The sequence below is a fragment of the Hypomesus nipponensis genome, chromosome 2 (assembly GCF_054491055.1).
Source record: "Hypomesus nipponensis isolate SF chromosome 2, ASM5449105v1, whole genome shotgun sequence".
Lineage (NCBI taxonomy): Eukaryota > Metazoa > Chordata > Actinopteri > Osmeriformes > Osmeridae > Hypomesus > Hypomesus nipponensis.
Window position 1 is genome coordinate 19,112,626 of NC_140362.1, and position 24,536 is coordinate 19,137,161.

The 24,536-nt window shown below is 40.5% G+C and overlaps 2 protein-coding genes across 7 annotated transcripts; both read left to right on the forward strand.

Moving 5' to 3' along the window:
* Nucleotides 1-4,438: 4,438 nt before the first annotated feature.
* On the forward strand, nt 4,439-6,185 carry LOC146301356 (uncharacterized). Its single transcript, XM_084704196.1, has 6 exons — nt 4,439-4,465; nt 4,694-4,792; nt 5,020-5,182; nt 5,294-5,373; nt 5,463-5,564; nt 5,856-6,185. Exons 1-6 carry the CDS (start codon nt 4,439-4,441, stop codon nt 6,102-6,104), a joined length of 720 nt encoding a protein of 239 aa, XP_084560322.1. The 3' UTR covers nt 6,105-6,185.
* Nucleotides 6,186-8,711: 2,526 nt separating this feature from the next.
* inpp5b (inositol polyphosphate-5-phosphatase B) lies at nt 8,712-24,442 on the forward strand. 6 transcript variants are annotated; one of them, XM_084710287.1, is made up of 23 exons: nt 8,716-9,010; nt 9,556-9,635; nt 9,725-9,822; nt 10,006-10,035; nt 10,130-10,240; nt 11,393-11,536; nt 14,895-14,973; nt 15,322-15,492; nt 16,687-16,788; nt 17,036-17,150; nt 17,826-17,942; nt 18,236-18,423; nt 18,673-18,832; nt 18,922-19,031; nt 19,164-19,299; nt 19,888-19,998; nt 20,170-20,335; nt 20,865-21,100; nt 22,227-22,337; nt 22,756-22,840; nt 23,367-23,494; nt 23,582-23,693; nt 23,996-24,442. In XM_084710287.1, exons 1-23 carry the CDS (start codon nt 8,954-8,956, stop codon nt 24,103-24,105), a joined length of 2,757 nt encoding a protein of 918 aa, XP_084566413.1. In that variant the 5' UTR covers nt 8,716-8,953; the 3' UTR covers nt 24,106-24,442. The 6 variants fall into 6 exon arrangements, with proteins under 6 accessions (XP_084523084.1, XP_084523075.1, XP_084566413.1 ...); XM_084710293.1 differs by having other exon boundaries at nt 18,721-18,832; XM_084666958.1 differs by lacking the exons at nt 23,582-23,693; nt 23,996-24,442 and adding an exon at nt 22,607-22,629 and having other exon boundaries at nt 8,712-9,010.
* Nucleotides 24,443-24,536: the final 94 nt, after the last annotated feature.

Here is a 24,536-nt window from a genome sequence, read left to right on the forward strand (position 1 = left end):
TGATTTGAAAAGAGGCATAAAAAAGGAGCCTTTCTCTGCAAACCTTTCACAGCTTTAACACTTACAACAAGAAAATTGTTTCATTAAATTCCATAATTACGGGCAAATACAAAAATTTAAGTGAGTTTCCAAACATGAAATACACAAGCATTGGCAAAGAGAATGACATGAGACTTGAGTAAAATATCAAGGCAGAACCATATTAGACCATTCTTGAATTTCACTTCCCTCGGAGAAAAGAAATACTGCTGTGCTGTTTTAAAAAGGAAGGATTTTTGTCACCTGAGCAGCCAACCTGACTTTTGCGTTGTGCTCAGGTATGTTCTCAGAGCCACAAAGAGGTCATTGTAGTCTCTCTTTATGGCAGACAGAGAGAGGGGGTTTTGATTTCACATTGTGCTGAACTGAAACCAAGAGGTTCTCCACAATCAACCTGAAAGGCAGGGAAGTCTTTGTAACCCTGGCCCACCCCAACAAGCCCACAACGGCTTAGCTAAAACTTGTGCTGAGTCTATAACTGGTACTTCTACTGTATTCACAAGTTTGTTGGGCAGAGGTCCTGACACCTTCATGGGCATGTAAAGTGAGATTCTTGTTCTGCCATGGAACAGTACAATGTATTACGCTTGATGGAATCAACTATTTATTTTTTTTAGAAAATGGTTCAAGTCTTTTGTTTGTCAGGTACACAGAACAACACAAGGTCAGACTGGGCACTGAAATTCTCAAGACAAGACAACGCAAGCACCTGGCATAACATCACATATAAGTACAAAGAACATCATTTACATCTATGCTGAGCTTAAATAAGTGAAACGTCCTAAATATACAGATAGCAATAAAAAATCGACTATACTAACCGTAATAGTACAATAGTGCAAAATCGCAGATCAGTGACTATGTCAATGACCAAATGGGGCTTAAAGACTAACCTCACAAATATTTTGTTTTCTGCTGATCTTCATAATCTACATTGTTTTGTCTGTATACCAATCCGTCTACACAAAAATCATTCATCTGTTCAGTCCAACAGAATAGTTTTGATCAATGTCTCCATTTCAACTGTGAAATATGGGCCCTGAGGGTGAGTCTAATTTGTTGTCCAGGGTCTTGTATGGAATAGTCCCACCCAGAAACGCCAGTCCCCTCCTCTCCAATGGAGGCGGATAATTGGGTGATGCAGGTGAGAGTTTCCACTTATTAGGTTACCACTGAAGTGCTGTCACCAGGAAGAAAAAGCTGGTAGTGGCACAGAGAGTGGGAGAGAAAGAGACAAAAGAGTGAGGAACACTATTTCATCCACAGCTGACACAGAAGGGTTTCACAAACAGTCTCTCGGGGAGAAAAGCACGGGTAAGCGGACAATTTTGATTGAAAATATTCTGAAATTATGGAAGATGTCGCTGTGTTTTATGTTTTTCCAATTCTGTGAGAGCGAATCTTTGGATGATGCACCTGAACAAGATCAGTTGCCATGGTTGCGATGCCAACAGATGTTTTGCATAAGTTATAAACACTTTTTGTCAGTATCAGCAAGGTTATTATGGAAATAAATATGTAGGGAATACAATGATCCTTCATGTTTTGTGGAGGGATTATAGTTTTGTTAACTTCCTAAAATTACTTGTGGATAGTTTGGCACACACTGAAGACTTTAAATAATATCCCTCTAAAATAATACAAAATATTAATTGATTTCTGATTCTAAAGTGCTGTAATGGTATATTGTAAAACCCTTTATAAACTCCTTTAATAATGACTTACAACTGTTTTTCCATACAATAACAGTTATGCATTTTACAATATGATGCGCTGCAGAGAAAATTACAGAAATAAAATACTGTATTCAGTAAAAACTCAAAAATAAATAACTAGAGATTTTTCAATTTTGTTTTCATGATGTGTGTTTTATAATTTCACTAAACAATTGATGGATGAAACCATGGGTTTTGAAGGTACAAAAACCCAGAAGGTCACTTTCAGAATAGTTAACTTAAGGAAACAAGCCTGCAACTTAAGTGTAAATCTAACTGACTGTTAATCTTGTCATTGTTTAGTTTAAGTTTTACAGTACATATTGTATGACATCATATAAACAAACTGGAAATTAATTTTAAAAGCCTTAGAGCTTATGGTCTTGCATGATAAGGTCTAGAGGTTGGAGTGAGTTACTTGGTGGAGGTTACTTGCAGGTGGAACATGAGGCACACGGGTCTAAAATAGTGAGATGTTTGCTCGAGACACGTGAAAGTTTCCTTTTATTTTTAATACTCCTCGACTAGCCAGATGAAGCGTCAGTGTTGTCACATGAGTTTCCAAGGTGGTGAGCGCGGAGGAGGGCTCCCGGGGACTGGGGAAAAACAAGACGTGCTAAGAGTTACTTCCCCTGGGATCTGTCGAGGAACAAACACATTTTAATTGTGTTCACGGCCTAACCGCCACAAACAGACCCTCAATGAAATAATAGTCTATGATTTCACGCATGGTTGGCTTATGAGTGGATGATCTCACGAGGTCAAAACATAAGTCCCAAAGTTGATTAGACTTTGAAAACACATTCTCAAGACAATTTTGTTTTTCTGAAAGTATTTTCTTAAAGTTGAAATGTCGTACAAACTGTTACTTGATTCTTTTGTTTTGTTCGGTTGCGTCTTAATTTTATCTGCCCACGACTTCCAGCTTGGCCGGCTGGCCAGTCCAATCATTACAATCTCGGTTTCATCATGACAATTAGAGAATTGTTTGGGGAGGATCTCCTTGATGACATGGCTCCCATAGATCAAACAAGAGACCCAGGTGGGAGTAGATGAATGGGCATACTTCTTTCCAACCGTATTAACAAGTGTAAACAGTCTGATTGGTCTCAAAATCCTACCTGGTTCTTATGTCAACAGTAAAACAATATAGACTTCTGAAATTCAATCTTTTATTACCTGGCCTAATGTTTTATTTCTTGTTCTGCAGCAGAGCAACTTTCAGACAAGAATATTTACACGGTCATACAGGCTATTGTGCTGGACGTACCTGTATTACATTTGGAGTGGGAGTCAACGTTATTGATCATGTCTATATCAACTACATTTTGCCTTTGTTTTAACAGACTCCCACTTCATCTATTCAACACAATGGCCCCAACTGCTGCTCTAAAGGGCACGGGTATGTCTTTTTCTAGGCAATCTTTTATTCTACTTTTCCAGTAAACTTATGGTTCTGTCAGTCTAATAAAAACAGGACTGAGCAAAAATCGACAAAAAACAATTATCACAAACACTCATAGTATTATCTGTTTGATTGTACTCAAGCTTTATTTTTATGGTGGATGCTGCCATGTTCACTAATAAGTCCAATCTGTCAAGGACTCAAGAACCATGGCGAAAATGTAAAGTTACATAATCCAATAGTCCATATGGAATAAATGCAATAGTCACTTTCTAAATCACATGATAGTGTAAACATACACATTTTTGTAAGCTTTCAAACAACCAAAAAAACTATCTTCTAGTGAGGTCATTTATTCTGCATTTAATGCCAGCGAAGTGACCTGAATTGAAGTTTAATCAATTGTTGTCTCTCTGCCAGGTCTTTTGCTCCTCTTAGTTTTGGAATTGCAGCAGTGCTTGTTCGTGTCTGGTCAATCATCCACCATCACAGCAACCACATCCATAGATTCAACCACTGGACCAACCATCCCAGTTTCTTCCATCACACAAACTGTCTCTTCTGCCCCTACTGTCACCGCACAAACTGTCTCTTCTGCCCCTACTGTCGCCACACAAACTGTCACTTCTGCCCCTGCTGTCACCACACAAACTGTCACTTCTGCCCCTGCTGTCACCACACAAACTGTCACTTCTGCCCCTACTGTCACCACACAAACTGTCTCTTCTGCCCCTACTGTCACCACACAAATGGTCACTTCTGCCTCTACTACCACCACACAAACTGCCTCCAGTACCACTGCTCCTTCTACATCTATCTCCGCCGGCACAGCAGGCTCTAGTGCCTCTTTTGCTTCTGCTGTTGCCTCTACAGTCTCCACTACCCCTATTACCACCTCTGCCTCGACTTTGTTACCTTCCACAAGCTCCACCGTGATGCAATCAAACACAACATCTGGAACAGGCTCAGTGATTACTTCCATCACTAGCCTTTCATCATCAGGCGTAACTACACCTACAACGACACTTGCCTCAACTCAAACTGCTTCTACTTCTTCAATGACGACTGCAACAACCTCGTGGCAAATGGTCCCCATGACTGGAAATTCTATGACAAACGGAACAGTAACGACAGGTACTGCTATCTGCCGCCATTCAAAGTTATATTTAATGAGAATCAGTTTAACAGGGAAACATTTTTTAATCCTTCCTTCACGGTGTCTCTCTTCTTTGTTGACACAGCTACTGCAATGAGCTCTTCCAATAGCAATAGTAATAACATGTCAGGGAACAGCAACAGCAGTATGGTGAGTGTTATGTACTTATATCCGATATGTTTCCATCAGCCTTGCCTGAGACCATACGATGTGGCACTCTTTGTCTGGATGATTTTTTTTCTCTGTTGATAACTGGTATTGACCTTTCTTTCTTTGTCTTTCTGGTTCTTCCTTTTCTCTCTCTCTCTCTCTCTCTCTCTCTCTCTCTCTCTCTCTCTCTCTCTCTCTCTCTCTCTCTCCCTCTCTCTCTCTCTCCAGATCTCCTGCCTTACCTACTCCTGTAACTATTCAGATTGCTACAGTGTGTCTATGAATAGCACTGCTGTCCCATGTTCCTATGGTTACAGTGTCTGTCAGGTACAGTTAGAATCATGATGGGGCCATCAAAACCTTTAAGGTTAAGTGGAAATTGTTTGTCATTCATTGATATTTCAACATAGCATATGTAATTAAGATCTTTTCTGAACCTTTTACTTACTTTGGGGGCATTTTCAATACAAACCATGGTATGGACTTGATTTAAATTCTTGTGGTATCAGCTTTCTTTTTACAGTTTCTCTTACGTGTCTCATGTTGTCACCCAGTTGAAGAAAAACGAAGGTGTGTCCTATACACTGAGATGTGCAGTCTCCTGCAATAACATCTCTACCTGCACCAACAACTCCCAGACCGACTGCATCGTGAGCTGCTGCAACTCAACAGGTTGTCTGAGCTCTACCCTAGCCTCAATGACAAGCACAACGACAGGTGAGAAGCCATTTCTGCCTGCCATATGGGATATCCTGTTTCGACACAACACATTTTTGGATGGAAATGTTGTTGGAGTGATGTTTTTATGCTCTTCTCATGAACTTCTAGTGACTCCAATGATGCCAACCACAACCTCTACCACAACTAAAGCACCAACTACTACCACTACAACGCAACCTCCAAACAATGTAAACACATTTTTTAGCTTGAGTGTGCATCTGTGTGATTATTTGCATGCTTGAGCACATGCTGAAATCTGAAATCCATTGTTTAACAGGGAAAAAAGTGTCACACATTCCAATGCACCACGACAGATTGCTACAAGTCCTTCACCGGCAGCTCATCAGCGTTCTGTTCCCCCAATCTACACTACTGTGAGGTAAAGAAGATATCCATATTCAACACTGATGACCTCGTTTATGGTATCATATTTTCACTTTCGAGTAACTCGTGAACATTTAACACAGACCAAACCAAGGCATATGAGATGAGTTTCCTAAACATATTCTCGGTACATCCTCTATGTCAACTCATCTTGTTAAGTCGAGTCAAATCTGTATATTTGTAAAGCACATTAAAAAAAAACAGCCAACGCCAACCAAAGTCCTGTACAAAGTTATCAAATAAAGCAAACAACAGTCTAAGTCTTTTGAGTCTTCTGTCTTTGTAGTTGAAAAAGACCACAGCAACCACCTGGCTAGCAGGCTGTGCAGAAACCTGCACAGGACAACCCGGGTGCACAGCCACCTCGACAACCGCGTGCCAACAGGAGTGCTGCAACGCCACCACCACCTCAAGCTGTCTTAAGCTGGATGGTAGCCTGAACCTACCCTCTTCTGCCACCAGGGGGCCTTCCTATTCATTTGGTTCAATCATGACTCTGCTGTTTTTTCTGCTCTATCATCAGTCCCTGGTGTAACTACATCAAGGTTTTGTACTGCAAAATGCTGTTCTGAATCGATTGTAAAATCGTAGTAAGCCTTGGTTGTGTGTAAGCCTTTGCCTGTTTTCATGTTTACTGAGGTGTATGAGGGCTCCTTTTGTGTTTTGGTTTAAAATTAGGAATTTAAAATGCTATACATGACTATGTGTCATTCTCATTCAGGATACTGTATACATTTGCAATGTCTAAAAATAGTAATTACTGTTTGTGTGTAAACATGAATGACCCATATGTCCCAGAATGGCACTGTGAATACAAACTCTCCTTCTCAGCAACATTCTATGTGTCTTTTTTAGATGGAAACCAAGTGGTTAAAGGACAAATTGTCTGGAAGTGTCATTTAAACATTTTCTTTGAATTAATTATTTCAGATCCTTTGATAGCAGTTGACCTTGATGTACTGAGAGAAGCAACACAAAAAAAAGAATATATATACATATATATATCTGTATGCACTTTATTGAAAATCTTATGAGCTGTTTTACAATACTATTTTAACATTTCTGTTGACTTGGTCCTACAATGTACTATAAACTGTGATTCTTCCTTTACTTCTTATTCATTGACAATTGCACTGAATTATTAGTTAAGGGAAACTCAGATGCCCAATGGAAACATATACATATACAATTATATATTTTAATGTCTAATATTCAATCTAATTGTCTACACTGTGTAAATTGTACAAACTATAACAAATGTATTTGCAATCAGATAAATATAATAAAGCACATCTATGTTGTCAAAAGAATGGTAAAAGAATACCGTCATTATGACAGCATGTAGTTCAAGGTAAAATATACAAAATATCATTGAGGTGTTGCAACTGTTATCCTAGAAAAAGGATAAGGTAAAAAAAATGTATCCTTTAAATTGTGACATAACAGGTTACGTTCTTTGACTATAGAGATAGAATCAGAAAAAAGAGAAACAGGTTTGTAGGTTTCTAAATCTTTTATTTTTTGTCTATTGTGAGTCATTTAAATGACCTGTTTTGAGTCGGGTAATGTGCCCTTACAGTATATGCCTTCCCAGATCCTCTAGCTTCTTCAACTTCTGGCTTGTGTTCTAAGTGGAAGCCGGACATGGGTTTATACTTACCATTTATACTCTGGCTACACCTCGGTACCACAGATTTGGGATTGTCTATCTCTACACACAAATCCCTAGTGAGGATGAGATGGGATGTGGGATAACTCTCTCTGACTTATACTCCTCAATTTCCAGTGAAGAGGAATTTGAGAACAACACTGATTCTGACCCGTCTGGTAAGAATTTTACCGTTAACATGAGTTTTCTCGTCAATCTTAGGCTATTGAAGTCCTAGGGGGCCTTAAGTAGGTCTATGTGCATTTCACCTCACATTTCAAAATGCTGTCCTGTTTTATACAAACTGGGGCTCAAGTCGAAGACTGAGGAGCCCAAGGACGTGTGTTCAGCCCCTGGGGTACACCTGAGAGCTCTCTCCCCCACCAGCTGCCCTGACAGTCCCCAGTCGGCTGGTTTCATGCACACCATTCAGTGTGAAAAGGTTGTGCTCCATCTCTCAGCCCACTACTCTGGCATCAGTGCAGATGACCTGAGCAGCGATGATTCTGGCTAGTCCTCAGGTCGAGGTTGAATGTTGCTAATCACAATCCTTTGGGTTAATAGATTGTCTACTTGAAAGGAACACTGCAAGATTACTTTTTAAAATGTTATATCTAGTTAGTATTGCATGTCTGTAACATTTTACCTTGAGTAACCCTATGGCCTTTTGCATCCACAGACGGAGCCTTGTCTCCTGACATCTCTAGATCAGCAAGTCCTGGACAAGTGGGCAACCTACAAGCATCCTACACTGAGCTTTGGCTACTGAGTCCCCAGGACATTTGTCCCGGTACCCCTGGGTCCTCCATCAACCAGTCCTGCCAGGCTAAGTCTGCACTCCAATCTCTCTAAGATATGCACTCTCACATCACAACTTGTGAAGTAGAAGCAGAACTTATATCAGGTAGGCTCACTACTCCTGTCTAAGAAATGTCTGATATTCCTCTACGAATTTCTTTCAAATGTAACTTTGCTTGATTAAATTGCTCTGTTTCTTGATCCTTTTATTCATAGGTCAGCGCATGCTGCTCCTGACATACTGAGGGAGGTTGCCTTCGTTCTTGCAGAGAGAAAGAAAGAGAAGAAGAGAGGATGGGAGAAACTCCTTTCACTGAAGTATTACCTTTTTACACTTTCTATGAACAGTTTCATACAGTGCCATGCATTCCATATGAAATGTTTTCTTGAGTAGGGTTATATATCTATATTGTGTGGGTCTATAAATAAAGAACATATGAACACTGATTATGTTTTGTAATGATGATTATTATTATTAATCTTGCTGTACTCCATAATAGGTTAATTGACCGTTTATAATGCCCTTTTCAAATTATTTTCGTCTGGACTTCTATGAAGACAATTAACAGGTAAAAAGTGCTTCTTATTGTAAAGACAAAGTTTTGATTGGGCTTACATGGTTGCTAATCCGATTGAGATGGATATCCCTAATGACACCCTAATGGTGACGTCACCTTGAGTAGTCTCCTCAACAACAAAAAATATATCTGCGTGGCAGCACTTCGCTCAAGTTCACCGTGTGTTGAGGAAATGTGCCTCGATCAGAACATCTGGCAAAAAACGGATAATGTCGATATACGGGAAGTTACTTTTAGGCGCCAATCCTCGATATAAACTACTTTGTTTAGAGAGCCGTTTTAAGTAGCCTGTATAGATGTAGTTTGAGATTATCTTGTATTTAATTTGAAGAATATTCGCGAGCCTAACGGTTTCCAAGCATGGATCAGTCAGTGGCAATACAAGAGACGTTGGAAAAAGAAGAAAATTGCATCATAGTATCCTTTGTAACACCAAATTGTTTCCGATTTTTGTTCTCCTTGTAGGATTATCAGTTGACGCTATCAATCTGACGTTAACTTTCTTGTAAAATCTTAAGAGAAGCTATCTTTAGCCTACTATCGGACACATCAGTTGATCTCATTCAATCTAATATAGCCTAAATTTTTGCAATAATGTATTGTTTGTGAACAACGTAAAATAACAAATCATTGCGTAAGATTTTGAAAAGCTTTTCTGGGTGGGACGTTTTTAAGGTCCAATTTTTGCAACGCAACAATTCATCCACGCGATGGCAATGTTGCTGCGATTCTGAATCAAAGAAACAATGCAACTTTGCCTGAGTTGAGGTCGGTTTAGGTAAAGACTGATGTTGAACTGGAGCAAGTGTCTTTCCAGAATGATTGAATCTGAAAAGGATTTGAATAAAGTATACAAATATGGATACTACTATTAAGAATAAAATAATCGGAAGGAAATATCTCAGCAACATTGTGTCCTTACTTATAATATACAGTGCATAATCCTTAATTGTTGTTAACATGCTGTCCAATGTCTTGTCCTTGTTGACAACGTCACAGAAAGCAGACTGCTGGGATTGGTCGAGCATACAAAGGAACATGCGTAAGATTACATATATTTAGATCCTACAAACTCTGATGACACTTCTAATTGTATTATTTTATTTATGTTTCATTGTTGTCCTTCTGCAGTCTTTTTGTTTACACTCATAAAAGAATGGCGATAACAGGTGAAGATGTCACTCTGGATGGCATTATTCCAATCTCAAATTCCTTTGATGTTGTCGAAGGTACACAGATGCATCAATTTCAAATTGTATATTTGTTGAAACTTAGATGCTCTGTAGACACTGCTAGACCCCCCCCCCCCCGCCCCCCATCAAAATATATATATTTTTGTAGTTTAGCCCCTAACAATTATACATAGTCATAAGCCATGACTTACCTTTTCTTTCCAATTTCTTTGTTGTCAGTGTCATCAGCAGATGTAGTTGCAGTTGTGGGTAGGTCCTCCTTGAGTCTTTTGCATTCTTTGGCCTTGAGTATTTTTATGGCAATCTTCCAAATAATCAAATCACTATATATGCATGGTTCTAGGTGCCGACAGCAGGGTGACGGTGAGCTATCAGGATGTGGAGTTGGAATTGAGACTTCCTTTTGGCTCTCACTCTCGCCTCTTCCTCAGTGAGGTAAACAGAGTCTTGAGTGGTAAGATACAGTTCTTAGTTTTACACAGTGTTCTTATCAGTGTTAGAGGTAAACAATGCATATCATTAATGGATGATACTTGTAATGTTGCAAGTGGGAGATAAGGACATTTTTCATCTTATAGGGTGATGTGAATGTGTGAAAATATTCACTTCTTGCTACCTTAGTTAAAACCCCGTTTATAAAGTCTTAAGCAGTTTGTTGATTGACCTTACATGTGACAGAACAGAACTACCAGTAAATAAGGTTATTTTCTCCAGCCAGCTGATCTTTTTGTTTTAAAAAATCAGACGGTTCAACAGTTAATAATGAATTTGTATCCTTTTAACCTTTGAACAAACATGTAATCATCAGTTATAAAAATAATACACTGACCAGGGATTAAAACAACAACAACAGCAAAAATATATATAGCCTATAAACTAGTCATCAATGACAGTTGCATTTAATCTTGAATCACTAAGTTACTCGAAGTCTTTGTGATAAGACTGTAAAAAACACTGAGGAAAGGGGTGGAGCTTGTGAACCTAATGCTCTTGCTGCGTAGACAGTGTATTTGCTCTGCGTTTCTAACTATGCCTGCAACTGGTTGTTGTAAACAATTTTTGATTTGCGTAGCACCGTTTTGCCCTCAGGTTTGTCTTTGATATGATTTTGGTTTTGCCTGTTTATCTGAAAAAGGATAACCCAGTCACATAGTGAGAAACAAAGCCTACTTTGTCATGGATGTGTAATTCCTGGCATTGACTCATTTAGGCTCAAATGTGTTGTAAGTCACTTTGTGTGACACTCTAAGACAAGCAAGGCTTACTTTTATCCTGTGAGGGAAAGCAGTGATGGAGGGTCTTAGTCTGTCAACTGTGGTTGTTAACAGGAAGAATGTGAGGAACGATCAAGGTAAACAGACTTGTGATCTATATTAATGTGTGGTCTGATTATAAGGGACAGAACAACCACATTGTGTCATGAGCTTTAAAAAAAACTACAACTGGCTGTGTAGAGACTATGCAAGCACCAGTCAGTACTAACCATGCTAATGTGAAAGATAAATAACCTTTCTAAATGTAGGTTATTGTTAGATACAAGTAATAATTTCAATGTTTTTGCCTTGGTTTTACAATGTGTTTTTTTTCTCCCATGAATGTGTATTAGATGTGTGTAAGTCCCCTTCAGAAGAACCTTCGTTTGAATGGCTCCACAAGTACCGTAAAGCCACCAGAGGCAAAGGTGTCATAAAAGAGGCCCTCGCTCCCATAGGAGCAAAACTGTCAAAGATGAACCAGCACAAGAGAACAGGTCAGTCCCGTTCATATCTCAATCACACAGCATACTGATCCTATCCAAACAGAAAGTATACCCAGTGTGACTTAAGGGAAATGTCAAATTAAAAGGTTTGCACTGTTTGTTGCTTTGGTAAAGTGATATTATATATATATATATATATATATATATATATATATATATATATATATATATATATATATATATATATATCTCTACTGCTGTTTATCTCATAAATTCTAGATGCCATTGGATAGTCTCGTAATGGATTTTTTGTGGCGGTAAGCAAGAGTACTTGTCCTTATAAAGATAAATACCATGTTTGGTGGCATGCCAGTCACAACTTGTTGTAGTGAGATTAACTGCAGTTTGAGATATGGATAAAATGAAGGAGTTTGAGGTTTATTTATGTTGATAGAAAACATAAATTAGGCATAGGTAACTAGTGTAATACTGTCAGTGGCTGGTTTCACCTTTTCCATTTGACTGTTAAATGGCTTTTAAAAACACGAGTAATAACATAAATATTCAATAGGATTTGTAGGCTAGTGTATAACATAATTGCCATTACACCATCTTCCATTCTCGTTGCACGTTTTCGCGGTTGATTGCTTTGGCCTGCTGTGCTGTGGGACCAGTCACGGTGCTAGGAAAAGAAAAAAAACTTCACATTCCAAGCATGAACAGGTCTTTGGACATTGCACTGCACATAATGTGTGGGAGCGGTGCAAGGAAATGTCGAGGGTGATCAGAGAGCCTGGTATGTGGAAATGTATCCTTCCGATTGTGTAGCATTCGATTTATGTTAGCTAGCCACTTTACATTGGCTGTCGACTAAAACTTAACTCGATCTCGTTGCTCAACTTTCATTATGTAGTTAGGCTGGAGCTAACGTTTTCATATTTTTCTTGCAGGAGCTATGCTAGCTAGTAGCATTCACAACACAGCCTTCTTCTGTCTATGTTTTGGCACCTTTGACTGGCAAACCATCTTGCATTGTGCAAAATATTGAATGCATCTAGCCGGCTAGTGCTAGCTAGCCAATTAACGTGTTACTTAATTGAAATAAGCAAAGCTAGCTTGAGAGCTAGAGCTTTCAGTTATTTGGAACTTGTAGGCAGCTAGCTAATAATGTTAAAAAGATAGCTAGCGAGCCAGCTATCATGTTGCCATCTTCCTTCTGAAGTTATGGACTGTTGGACTAGCTTGCCTGCAATCTCTCTTTATTGCCAGCGTCAATGTGATAAATATGCGTTAGTATTTGACAGTATATCAGCTATATTGAAGTACTTTTGATACTTACTGATAGTTTAGTGCTGTTGCCCACCTGTCATAATTTTGATACTGCAGTTGACAACTTAACAACAAACCGACTCTGTGACCTTATCAGCCTTTATGCAACGACGGCAAGCTAGTTAGATACAGTAGTATTTATACTATGAACTTTGGAACAACTATAGTAAGTGATAACTAATTATACCGTAATATAAAATGGCACAGACTTGTCCCTTTTCTGTTGTAGATTACTTGGAGGCTATAAAGATAAATACCATGTTCGCGGTGGTGTGCCAGTCCCAACACTCGTTGTAGTGAGATGAACTGCAGTTTGAGATATGGATAAGATGAAGATGAAGGAGTTTGAGGTTTATTTATGTTTATAGAAAACATAAATTAGGCATAGGTAACTAGTGTAATACTGTCAGTGGCTGGTTTCACGTTTTCCATTTGACTGTTAAATGGCTTTTAAAAACACGAGTAATAACATAAATATTCACGTAAATAACAATCTAATGCATTGCTTCATGCAAGTTATCTTCAGTTAGAAAATACTAATACACCCCTCTCATTTAAGTGTCGTTCCCTTTAAGGTGAATAGGGTGAATTATTTAGCCAGTCCAGAAGAATTAAGCCCCTGCTGGAATGCAAAATATGCCATAGATGACCAGAAATAGGATTTGTGCGTAATAGTCAGTAGTTAATCTTTAGATGGTGGAATAAATGCTTATAAACATGTGTTTTTGAAAAAGGTTGACATTTCACAAAAGTACAACCACTATATTTTTTGGGGGGCACCTGTTGTCATGGAAATACAAGCTTGCTCTACAAGCTTTCACACATCTGACTACCAACAAGAATGTGATTTAGCATGGGGTTATTTACTCAATACACAGAGGCATCTCTCATCACCCTGGGAGTTTCCACGTCATACTGGGTGTAGTCAATGTTTCCATTTCCTGTGCTCCCGTAGCCCTTTACTCCCCCTCCCTCATATACGCACACACTTTTGTTCCCCCTCTTGATACACAGTTTAGCCTACTCAAAATAGTATATCTGGACACTGTGTGACCTCACAGTTGGTTGTTCTAAGACAAGTTACTTCATTTCCTATTCTGAAATGTGGTACTTAAATAACCTTTCCTGTAAATGTTGATACTCTGTCCTATTAGGCCTGTTCAAGTAGACCTATGAGTAAGGAGAAAATCTGTATCGTCAGCACATGTAGTTCACATTCTGCTGTAATATTGTAACCACAAAAAAAAAAAAAGATGCATAGAAGACCTGAAAGAGATTACCTCAACATCGTACAGTATTGGTAAAACATTAGGCATGATGTGAATAGAAATACTTCAAAGGATTAGGCCTATACGCTTGAGTAAAATGATTTAGTCTGTACTGTACTTACACTTCACACATACTCCTTGAGTGTGTGCAGCAAAGGGATCTAGATTAGCCTGCTGGCTAATGTGCTGAATTTCTTGACAAAACAAGAAAACATTTACTTTTTTGAAAAACAATTTCCTCCCTGATATTTCTGGTTAGGCCTAGACTAATAGTAACAGATGGCCAAGTAGCCCAGATAGTGGGTTACATTACATTGTCTGAAGCTGAGATTCATTTAGACATTTTTAGATGCTTCTATTTCACCCAGATCTACATTTTGGGGATTGTGAAGTGTTCTGAGGGTAACATCAGTATATAATCATGCCCTGAACTGACATGATTATTGACTGGCTCATTGATTCTTCCTTCCGCATAGCCAGAAGCTTGCGGATTAGTGCTGGCACCATCTTTGTGTGCACTTCATTTGAAGGGTTGGTCTCTTTAATTACTCTCTCAATGTCTTGCTCCTGCACTTTCCCTTCTCTCTCTCTGTCTCTCTCTCTCTCTCTCTCTCTCTCTCTCTCTCTCTCTCTCTCTCTCTCTCTCTGTCTCTGTCTCTGTCTTTGTCTCTGTCTCTGTCTCTGTCTCTGTCTCTTTCTCTCTCTCTCTCTCTCTCTCTCTCTCTCTCTTTCTCTCTCTCTCTCTCTCTGTCTCTGTCTCTCTGTCTCTTTCGCTCTTCCTTTCTCTCTCTTATTCTCTCATTTGGCCACAGACAGGAGGTTACCTGTAAGGGAGGACCAGAGGAGCAACAGGGAAGAGGAGCAGCACAGAGCGGATTCCAGCCCAGAGAGGTGAGCATCTTGCACTCTCCCATACCACAAAACATAGTACGGTGCATAAAGAGGGTCGGAACCACGGTGAATTTTAACCTCTGCCTCCAACTCTGGCATTTCCACAGATGACATTGAAGCGGTATATATTGTATGCAATTGTATATTACAGTAAAAACTGTGGCGAGGACAGATGTTACTGTACATAGTACTGTACGGGCCAGAGGCCGTGTTGTCAGTGCTATTGGATAAAGACTGCAATCGTAAATCCATCCAGTCAGGCTTCCAAACTCAAACCCAAAAGGGCCGGCCCGATGACATATTTCTATTTTTGTCCAACCCACCCTCCTCCCCCGGTGTGGCCAACAGCCAGGGCAAAGCAGCGCGTGAGGACAGGGATGACCTGGTGCGCTCCTCCAGTCACACCCTGTCCAACAAAGCCCAGATGCTGGCCATGCCGCAGTTTGGCCTGAGAGACAACCTCATCAGGTGTGAGCTGCTGAAGAACGAGGACCAGTACACCTACCTGGAGAACTACAGGTGAGTTTGTCCATACCGGGAGCCTGGCAAACCTGGCTATCTCATATTATATTGTGGCTTGCAGAGAAAAACGAACTGTTCAACGTTTAAAATGGCAACTTCTGCTTCAGTATTGTGTGTTCAAGAACAGTCTTTACGATGCAGCACTTTAATGTCTAACATTAACCACAGTTTGGCATGATTCACATACCGGATATAGATATATAGGTGTAATATGCAGGCCAGACTGACAGATGTTGAGATGGCAACTTATTAGTCTTATGTTGTAGTCTATGTAGTATGTTGTGTTTGAAATCTGTTTCCACTGTCTCACTTGATACTGCATCACAATATGTTGATGTTGCACTTAAGATGTGACATGTATTGCTGCAGTACTATGTAATAGTTGTTGAGATGTGATTGTTGCACTGTAGCAGAGTGATTATTGTTCACCATGCCTGGTAGCAGAGATGTGGTTACTTTGCACTGCACCCGGAAATTACAGACTGACCACAAAAAAACTGTTATTTCTGCATTATTCATGAGCACAAAGGAAGGTTTAATAACAAAAGTGTCTAGTAAATATAAGACAAAGCTGAAACTGCTCAGGAGAGTTAAGAAACCCCTACAGGCTCATAGGAAACCTCCTCTCCACGATTGACAATGATCCTAATGTTCATGATATTTGGTTCCTTAACATAAAAAAACAAACAAATTGATATTAAAGGTTATAAGAAACAAAACAAACATAAATGCATTGCACATGAAATGTATACTGTTAGATGTAATGTACATGTAGTTCATGACACATTAATTGTATATTAAAATAAGTCTGTTACATTGTATGTAATGTATGAATACTGTAAGAATTATGCACTTCTGATCCTTGAAAGAAAAAATAAAATATGCACAAAAAATACTTTCAATGGTCCCCCTGCTGGCGAGATAGGAACATGATGTTTGACTCCTTCACAGAGGGCTCGTGCTTCTTCCATTTTTGTAAAGTCAGCACACTGCTCTGTTTAGGTCATACATTCCACTATAACAACAGAGGGCCTTAGCAAAGGTCGTTAAGAGATGTCTCTGCCAAGTACCCTCGCAGTAGCAGCATATGTCTGTATTAGGTAATGCTTGTTCAACAGAAAAGTTGACTTATGGCTCTCTCTGTAAATATCTGTAACTTTCTCTCCATTTGTGACTGTCTCTCTGCTGTAGTTTCTTTCTGGGCACATACAATGTCAACGGCCAGACACCAAAAGAAAGCCTTCGTCCGTGGCTGGGGTCTACCCCCACACCTCCTGATATGTACTGTGTGGGGTGAGTCACAATCTACCCCTGAGTTGGAAATAATCTCAGACTAGCTAGACCCTGTTTCCGGTGCCCACATCACCACAACAGTACTGAATCAAGTCAGTCTCACTGACTTGTCCACGAGAGCTAGCACCAAAACTTCTCATTTTCACCAGTGTCAGTTTGCTCCAGAGTTTATCAGGCTGAGAAGAAGTGTTGTTGAGGAGAGTGTGTGCGAGAGAGCGTGTGTGTTCAATGTCTCTTCTGTTTATAGGTTCCAGGAGTTGGATCTCAGCAAGGAGGCCTTCTTTTTCAACGACACACCCAAGGAGTCTGAGTGGATGAAGGCTGTGATCGAGGGGCTGCACCCAGATGCCAAGTATGCCTTAGTAAGGACCCCTTCTCTGTAACTGTGACCAATCAACTTCATACAGTGCTTGGTTCCCAACATTGTCAAGCCACAGACAGACAGAGATTCTTCCCTTTATAGTTAAAAAGATGACATTAAAGCAGAACCCTGTCTAAGAAACCAGACATGAAAATGTTGAAAGGCATTCCTTGTTTGGTGGAAGCTTGTTTGTTTTCAACACGTGGTTCCCTTTTTGTGTGACTTTCATTTGTCTTTTTCCCCTAAAAACGCTGACTACAGACTGCTTCCTCTGTTCCTGGTATTATCAAGCACTCTTTGAAAGTGTAAACTTAGGTTCCCCTTTCTCTGAAGCTTAATGAGATGTTATTTTTCTTTCTCTGACTCACAATTACACTTTTTTACAATGACGTGGTAGCTCTTTCATGGCCATGGCATAGCTCAGGTCTGTTAAATGAATGGGCATCATAATTGTGTTGTCTCATAGGTCTATAATGTAGGTAGATAACTTTGGTAATACAGCTTGTGAATCCATTCAGCCGTTAATATTGCATTTGTGTTGACAGATTTCCATCCCCCTGTATAAGTCCACCTGAATGCTGATATAATACCATATATTGGATTAGTGTATTGCTGTTTGTATGGCCAGTGTTTATGGGTGTCTGACCTGTGTGTGACCTACCTCTGTGTACTATAGATCAAGCTGGTTCGTCTGGTGGGCATCATGATGCTGTTCTATGTGAAGAAGGAGCACGCAGAGTTTATCTCAGAGCTGGAGGCAGAGACCGTGGGCACAGGCATCATGGGAAGAATGGTGGGTCTCCTGCCTCTGCAGATTACAGGAGCCGTGTAAATAACAAGAGAAAACATTCCTCTCCTCCTTGGAGTAGCCGAATCTCTATTAGTCATTTTTAATGAGGCCCCCGTTTTAGTTCCATTAGTCTGCCACCTTGGCCTTGGAGAAAACAGTCATCCCCTAGTTGTCTTCGAAGTTTAAAAACACAAGACTGGACCTCCTTTCTTTTCTCTTCTCTCCCTTGCAAGGTTAAAAAAAAAATGAAAGTCTTTGTCACACTCTCTCTCTCTCTCTGTTCCCTTTCCTCCCAGGGCAACAAAGGCGCCGTGGCCATCCGTTTCCGGTTCCACAACTCGGACATCTGCGTGGTCAACTCCCATCTGGCGGCCCACGCTGAAGAGTACGAGAGGCGCAACCAGGACTATAGGGACATCTGCAGCCGGCTGCAGTTCCACCAGCTGAACCCCAGCCTGCCCCCTGTCCCTATCATGAAGCACAGGTAGGAGACCGCAGCTGCCGGCCCAACACCAGTCAAACCGTTCACGATTCAGGTGGCTCCTGGCCAATCAGATACATATGACGCTGGGAAAAAAATTAGAGCCCACTGCGCCTTTTCTTTAAAAAAAAAAAAAAAAAAGTTGAGAAGGACAATTTTGAGTGAGGAACAGAAGGGTAAAATTTTAGAGGCCACTGCCAATTTTACCCTTCTATTCTTCACTCAAAATTGCCCTTCTCAACTTTATTTTAGAAAGGGAAAGGAAAAAGGTGCAGTGATCACAATGTGGGTGTTTTGCAGTGTCATCTTCTGGCTGGGGGACCTCAACTACAGGATAAACGATCTTGACCTTGAAAATGTTAAAGATTTGATCTCCAAGAAGGACTTGAAGACGCTGTATGATTACGACCAGGTAATGGACGTTTTGGACGTGTTGTTGTTTTATTGCTGCCCTGACTGTTCAGCGTGAGCTCTAGTGCTTAAAGTCAGTCTGGTTTTCAGCTGAAGAGACAGATCGAAGAGGATGCCGTGTTTGTGGGTTTTACAGAAGGAGAGATCGATTTTCAGCCCACATACAAATACGACACAGGCACTGACCAGTGGGACACCAGGTAACCGCAAAGCTTACCTGCTTATACCTCTTGTGTTGTGTAGGCACAGAGTCATTAAGGAACGGCATTAAAGCTTGCCCTTCTTGTGGCTTGTTTTCGAGGTTTTGAAATGAATCGCTCTCACTTCCTTAGCGAGAAGTGTCGTGCCCCGGCATGGTGCGACCGGATTCTCTGGCGTGGGAAAAACATCCGGCAGTTGCACTACGAAAGTCACATGGCCTTGAAGACCAGCGACCACAAACCTGTCAGCTCGCTGCTGGAGATAGGGGTAACAGTCTTTCTGTTACTCTGTCTTTTTGTCGGCCCGTCCTGGGTCTTTCTTACTCTCTTCGCTCGGTCCGCGTCGCATCCTTTAAATCAGGGGTTCCCAATCCTGGTCCTCGGGCCTCCCTGCCCTGCATGTTTTAGATGTTTCCTTGTTCCAACACACCTGATTCAAATGACTGGTCGTTGGCAGGTTTCTGCATAACTAGATAACGACCCATTCATTGGAATCAGGTGTGTTGGAGCAGGGAAACATCTAAAACATGCAGGGCAGGGAGGCCCAAGGACCAGTATTGGGAACCCCTGCTTTAAATCACATGTGTCAAACTCCGGTCCTTGAGGGCCGCTGTCCTGCATGTTTTAGATGTTTCCCTGCTCGAACACACCTGATTCAATTAAATGGGTTGTTATAACGACCATTCATTAGAATCAGGTGAGCTGGATCAGGGAAACATCTAAAACATGCAGGACAGCGGCCCTCGAGGACCGGAGTTTGACACCCCTGCTTTAAATCATTTCTTGTCCCCTTACACTTTGACCCCGTAGAACCCCCCCATGACCCACTCGTTGTTTCTGTCCCTGTTGCTCACAGATCAAGGTGGTGAACGACGAGGCCTATAAGAAGACCTTTGAGGAGATTGTGCGCTCCATAGACAAGATGGAGAACGACTGTATTCCATCCGTGACCTTGTCCAAACGAGAGGTGAGGCATCATGCGGTACTATCTCGATTTAGATAGACACCGTAAACCAATCGTTTCTGTGCCTCTCTTACATACGACGATGTCCCTCGTAGGTCTTCTCAGTGGAGCGAGAGGTTGTCCGAGATTGGCTGTTAAAAGACCCTAGCCCTTGTCTTTGTCTCTGTCCCTCAGTTTCACTTCAAGGACGTGAAGTTCATGCAGCACCAGGCGGAGACGTTGACCCTCCACAACGACGGGCAGGTCCCGTGCCAGTTTGAGTTCATCCAGAAGCCGGATGAGCCCACCTATTGCAAACCCTGGCTGACCGCCAACCCGTCCAAAGGGTTCATTGCTCAGGGTGAGACCATACTGCTGAGGTGTATGGAATAGGGCATTCAGAATCAGAATGGGATTTAATCGCCATGATAGTTTGCACAGACATGGAATTTACTTTGACAGGAAGGTGTATACATTCAACATATAGGAATCTTAACTTAAATAAGTGGTCTACCTATACTAAAGGTACAAAGTCTCATTAATCCTAAGGTACTAAAGTATGTAAATTTTGAATAAAAATAAAGACCATGAAATATAAAATGGCCATAATATACAATATAAAAATACAATAGTACAAAAAATACAATAGTGCAAAAAAATACAAATAGTGTAACAGTGACAATTTTGATCTCTATTTGAGCTCTATTTTCCCTCAAAAAGAAAGAGTTCCTATCATATAATACAATCCTGTCGCAGATGAATGATGTAACTTGCACAGCTGCATGGACATCGAGCTGTTACCTTCACATGCTTGCAGAACAACAAATAGCGCGTGGGTCATCGAACTTGCACGTTCAGGGTGCCTTTAAATGTCTCTCCTCCCGTGCCAGGTGGAAACGTAGATATCGACCTGGAGGTGTTTGTCAACCGCTCCACCGCTCCAGAACTGAATTCGGGCCTGCAGCAGATCGAGGACATCCTGGTCCTACACCTGGAGAGGGGCAAAGACTACTTCCTCTCCGTGACAGGCAACTACCTGCCCAGCTGCTACGGCACCTCCATCTGGACGCTGTGCCAGCTGAGGGAACCAATCCAGGACATGCCCCTAGAGATCATCCGTGAGCTGGTGAGTTCAGCTTCCAAGTGCAGAACAGCTAGCAACGCACAGCTAGCAACGCACAGCTAGCAACGCACAGCTAGCAATGCACAGCTAGCAACGCACAGCTAGCAACGCACAGCTAGCAACACACAGCTAGCCTCACACAGCTAGCAACACACAGCTAGCAACACACACACACAACTGGAGCTTTTGATATGTGACTTCCACCCTTCAGGGTTATTTGTCATGTCATGACAGTCTTGTCCTTGTTATTTGGGGAGGCTGATTAGAGTGTCCTGGTATACTAGAAGTATAACGAGTTTCGAGGTACAAAACCATGAGGATGGACATGCAAAAAGACTGGTAGGGATTTAGGTGATTTTCACTGTGTTAAACTTAATTATTTTGTTTTTCTCTCTGTGGAAATGTACTTCAAGTCTTGGGTATACTCTGTACCTCCTATCTGATGTCGGTTCATTAATGTCATTACCATCATAGACAGTTAGTTGGACATGGTGGTTTTACTTGTACTAAATACAGTGTAGATACAAAATCTTTGCAAGAAAATAAAATGTATCAGGAAAAAAAACCACAAGTTTCTAATGGCTTTGCTGCATGTTTTTTTGATGTCCAACATTTGCCAAATCGAGTTAAAAGGGAATCTTCTTGTTTTATGGAGATCTGTTCTTGTGGTGAACAAGCATTTTCAGTGTCCTGATCCAAGTTAGCTGTAGGTGGTTGAAGAGGGATATGCCGCATTTGAAATTTGGCTGCTTGCAGAGAACCTACTGTTACTAGGGAGAGGCTCCAATGGTGCATTAGACTTGCAAAACAGCATGATGTTTGTTAGATGAATCAGCATGCTCTCTGTGAGGCTTGGCTTTTGTGTTATAAATCAGTGTTTAATTATTTAGCCTGAAACGGTGTGACTCAAGACTTGAAAGTCTTCAGAATGAAACAAATATATATATAGTTTGTTTAAAAAAAAATCATATTAGCTCTTTCTCATTTTCTATAACTAAAAAGGTTTCCATGGTTTCCACATACATTAGATTTTATGTTAGATTTGAAATAAAAGTACAATTTTCAATTTAATTTGTATCTTTTGTAACGTTTTTCATGTCCTTCCATTTTTTTCTTTTCTTAACTTCAGACGGAACTATCTGAAGGTGAGACCAGAGCTGAGAGCACAGACAAGCCTCTTGACATCCCTAAAGAGATCTGGATGATGGTGGACCACCTGTTCCGCAACGCCAGCAAACAGGTCAGGACTTTTACTTTGAAGCTACTTCTGATCACTACACCCTTCTTACTCATGGATTCTTTTCCAAGTTTCCCAAAAAAGAAGTTAGTGTCCCGGTAAAATTTATGACCTGACACTGAATTGTTTAACTTTTGGCCCTTTTCCTGGTTGTAAGGCTTTCTTGCCTTTCAAGGACAAACCTATTGGTTGGCTTCTCCACGGGCAACCAAAGAGAGTGACAATTCTGAATGCTTTGAAAATAATCGTTTTTGTGATTTATGGATGAGAAGCAACACAGAGTTGTGCCAGAAAGGTTTGTGGAATTGTATTAATACTTGAGTATTGTGTATTAATGCTCATGTATTAATTGTACACAGTTACGAGTTTTGGCTGGTTAATTACCTACTTAATTAATGTGATTGTTTGATTAATTTCATAGGAGGATATATTTCAGCAACCTGGGCTCCGGAGTGAATTTCAAGAGATAAGGGATTGCCTTGACACAGGCACACCAGACTCGCTTCGTATCCTTAGAAACTGTGAAACTTTACCAATTTGGGGGGGGGGGGATTATGTTTTTGTGCAGGACCATGCTCCCACGCTTGTCTAATGCAGTTCTGAAATGGGTAACGCTCCAGGCATCTGATGTTTTACATTCCAGTACATACATAAGATACCTGGAGACATACCTGCCTCTATCCCTAGAAACTCGGTCTGAGGTCATTGAACCTGGCTCTTCATTGCAAACCCATATTGTACCGTCTTGCACCTGCTTGGTTATAGGCACCAGACAATTACTCAATTATGCAATAATTCCCTCCACATGGTGGAGCCAGTCCCAACAACTTGAGGATGAATTGCATGAGTAAGATACCAACATTTCTTTTTTAGGGGGGGGGGGGGCATTTTACCATATATCAGACAAGGCCTTATCTGGTTCCCCAGATCTTTGTGGTTCCTTATTCATGGCCTTTTAATTGTTTCTATGCAAAATGACATAACTTTTGTAAGTTCTGAACTAATAATTCCCTTGACACTGTGGACTCCTAGCTGGCAGTAACCACTCTGTGGCAGAAGCATTGCTCCTCTTCCTCGATGCACTCCCGGAACCTGTGATCCCCTACTCCCTCTACCAGCAATGTCTGGAGTGTTGCTCCAACACAAGCCAGTGTAAGAAGGTAAGTCTAGAAAGTTCAGTGAACATTTTGATGTCTATTACTGGTTTTGACTATTCTGGCTTTCTGTCTCTGTACCTCTGTCCGCAGGTTATTTCCATGCTACCTCAGTGCCATAAAAACGTGTTCAACTATCTAGCGGCATTTCTACGCGAGTTGTTAAAAAATTCTATACACAATCGACTGAATGTCAACGTTTTGGGTAATCAAAAACTCTCATTCATCTTCTTTTTTTTTTTTTTCCTTTATCAGCATTTTGAAAGTTAACAAGGAGGGACCAAAGTAATTCAGTAAACGGTCAATATTTAATATTTTCGCTAATCCTCCTCAGTTCTTAAAAATATTTCAGTTCCAGTTTCCACAGTCTTTGCAGTCTTGCTTGAGCACAGAATCATGATTTTGGCTCTTCAAGTTTTTTCTTTATGTAAATGCTGTTTCCCAACATGTGATTGCCGCTTATGGAGATGTTGCATGTTCCTGACATTATGTTCTGTTTCACCACAGTTCCCATTTTTGCTGCTTTGCTACTGAGGTCGACGACAAAACAAGATCTTGCTGAGAAACGGAAGACTCAGGAGTTCTTCCATCATTTCCTGGTCCAGGACCTCTCCTGAATAGCGCACAGATCCTTTCACTGATTTCACTTAGTGTACAGCTCAGTATTTGTAATTAGTTTGTAATAATTTCATAAATTAAGTAGTTGTTTGTAAGTGATAGTATAATTATGTTCACCGATTTAAAAACTTTTTTTTTTTTTTTACAGTTATGTTTCAATGTAAGATATCATTACACAGCTGTTATTGTGTAATGATGAGCAGCTGTAGAAATATTTTAATGTATGTAAAGTTACTAGTTATTTAAAGAGATGATTTGTATTTTGTCGTTTATGATGTCAAAACAACCAATTGTTTTATATATATATATGTATATATAAAGTCCTGTTTCAAGAAATGTGATCAGTTGGATGTTTGTTGTATAGGACCTTAGATTCACTACTATCTACAAAAAAATACTGTGTACTTCCTGGCATTACTTAACCTTTTTT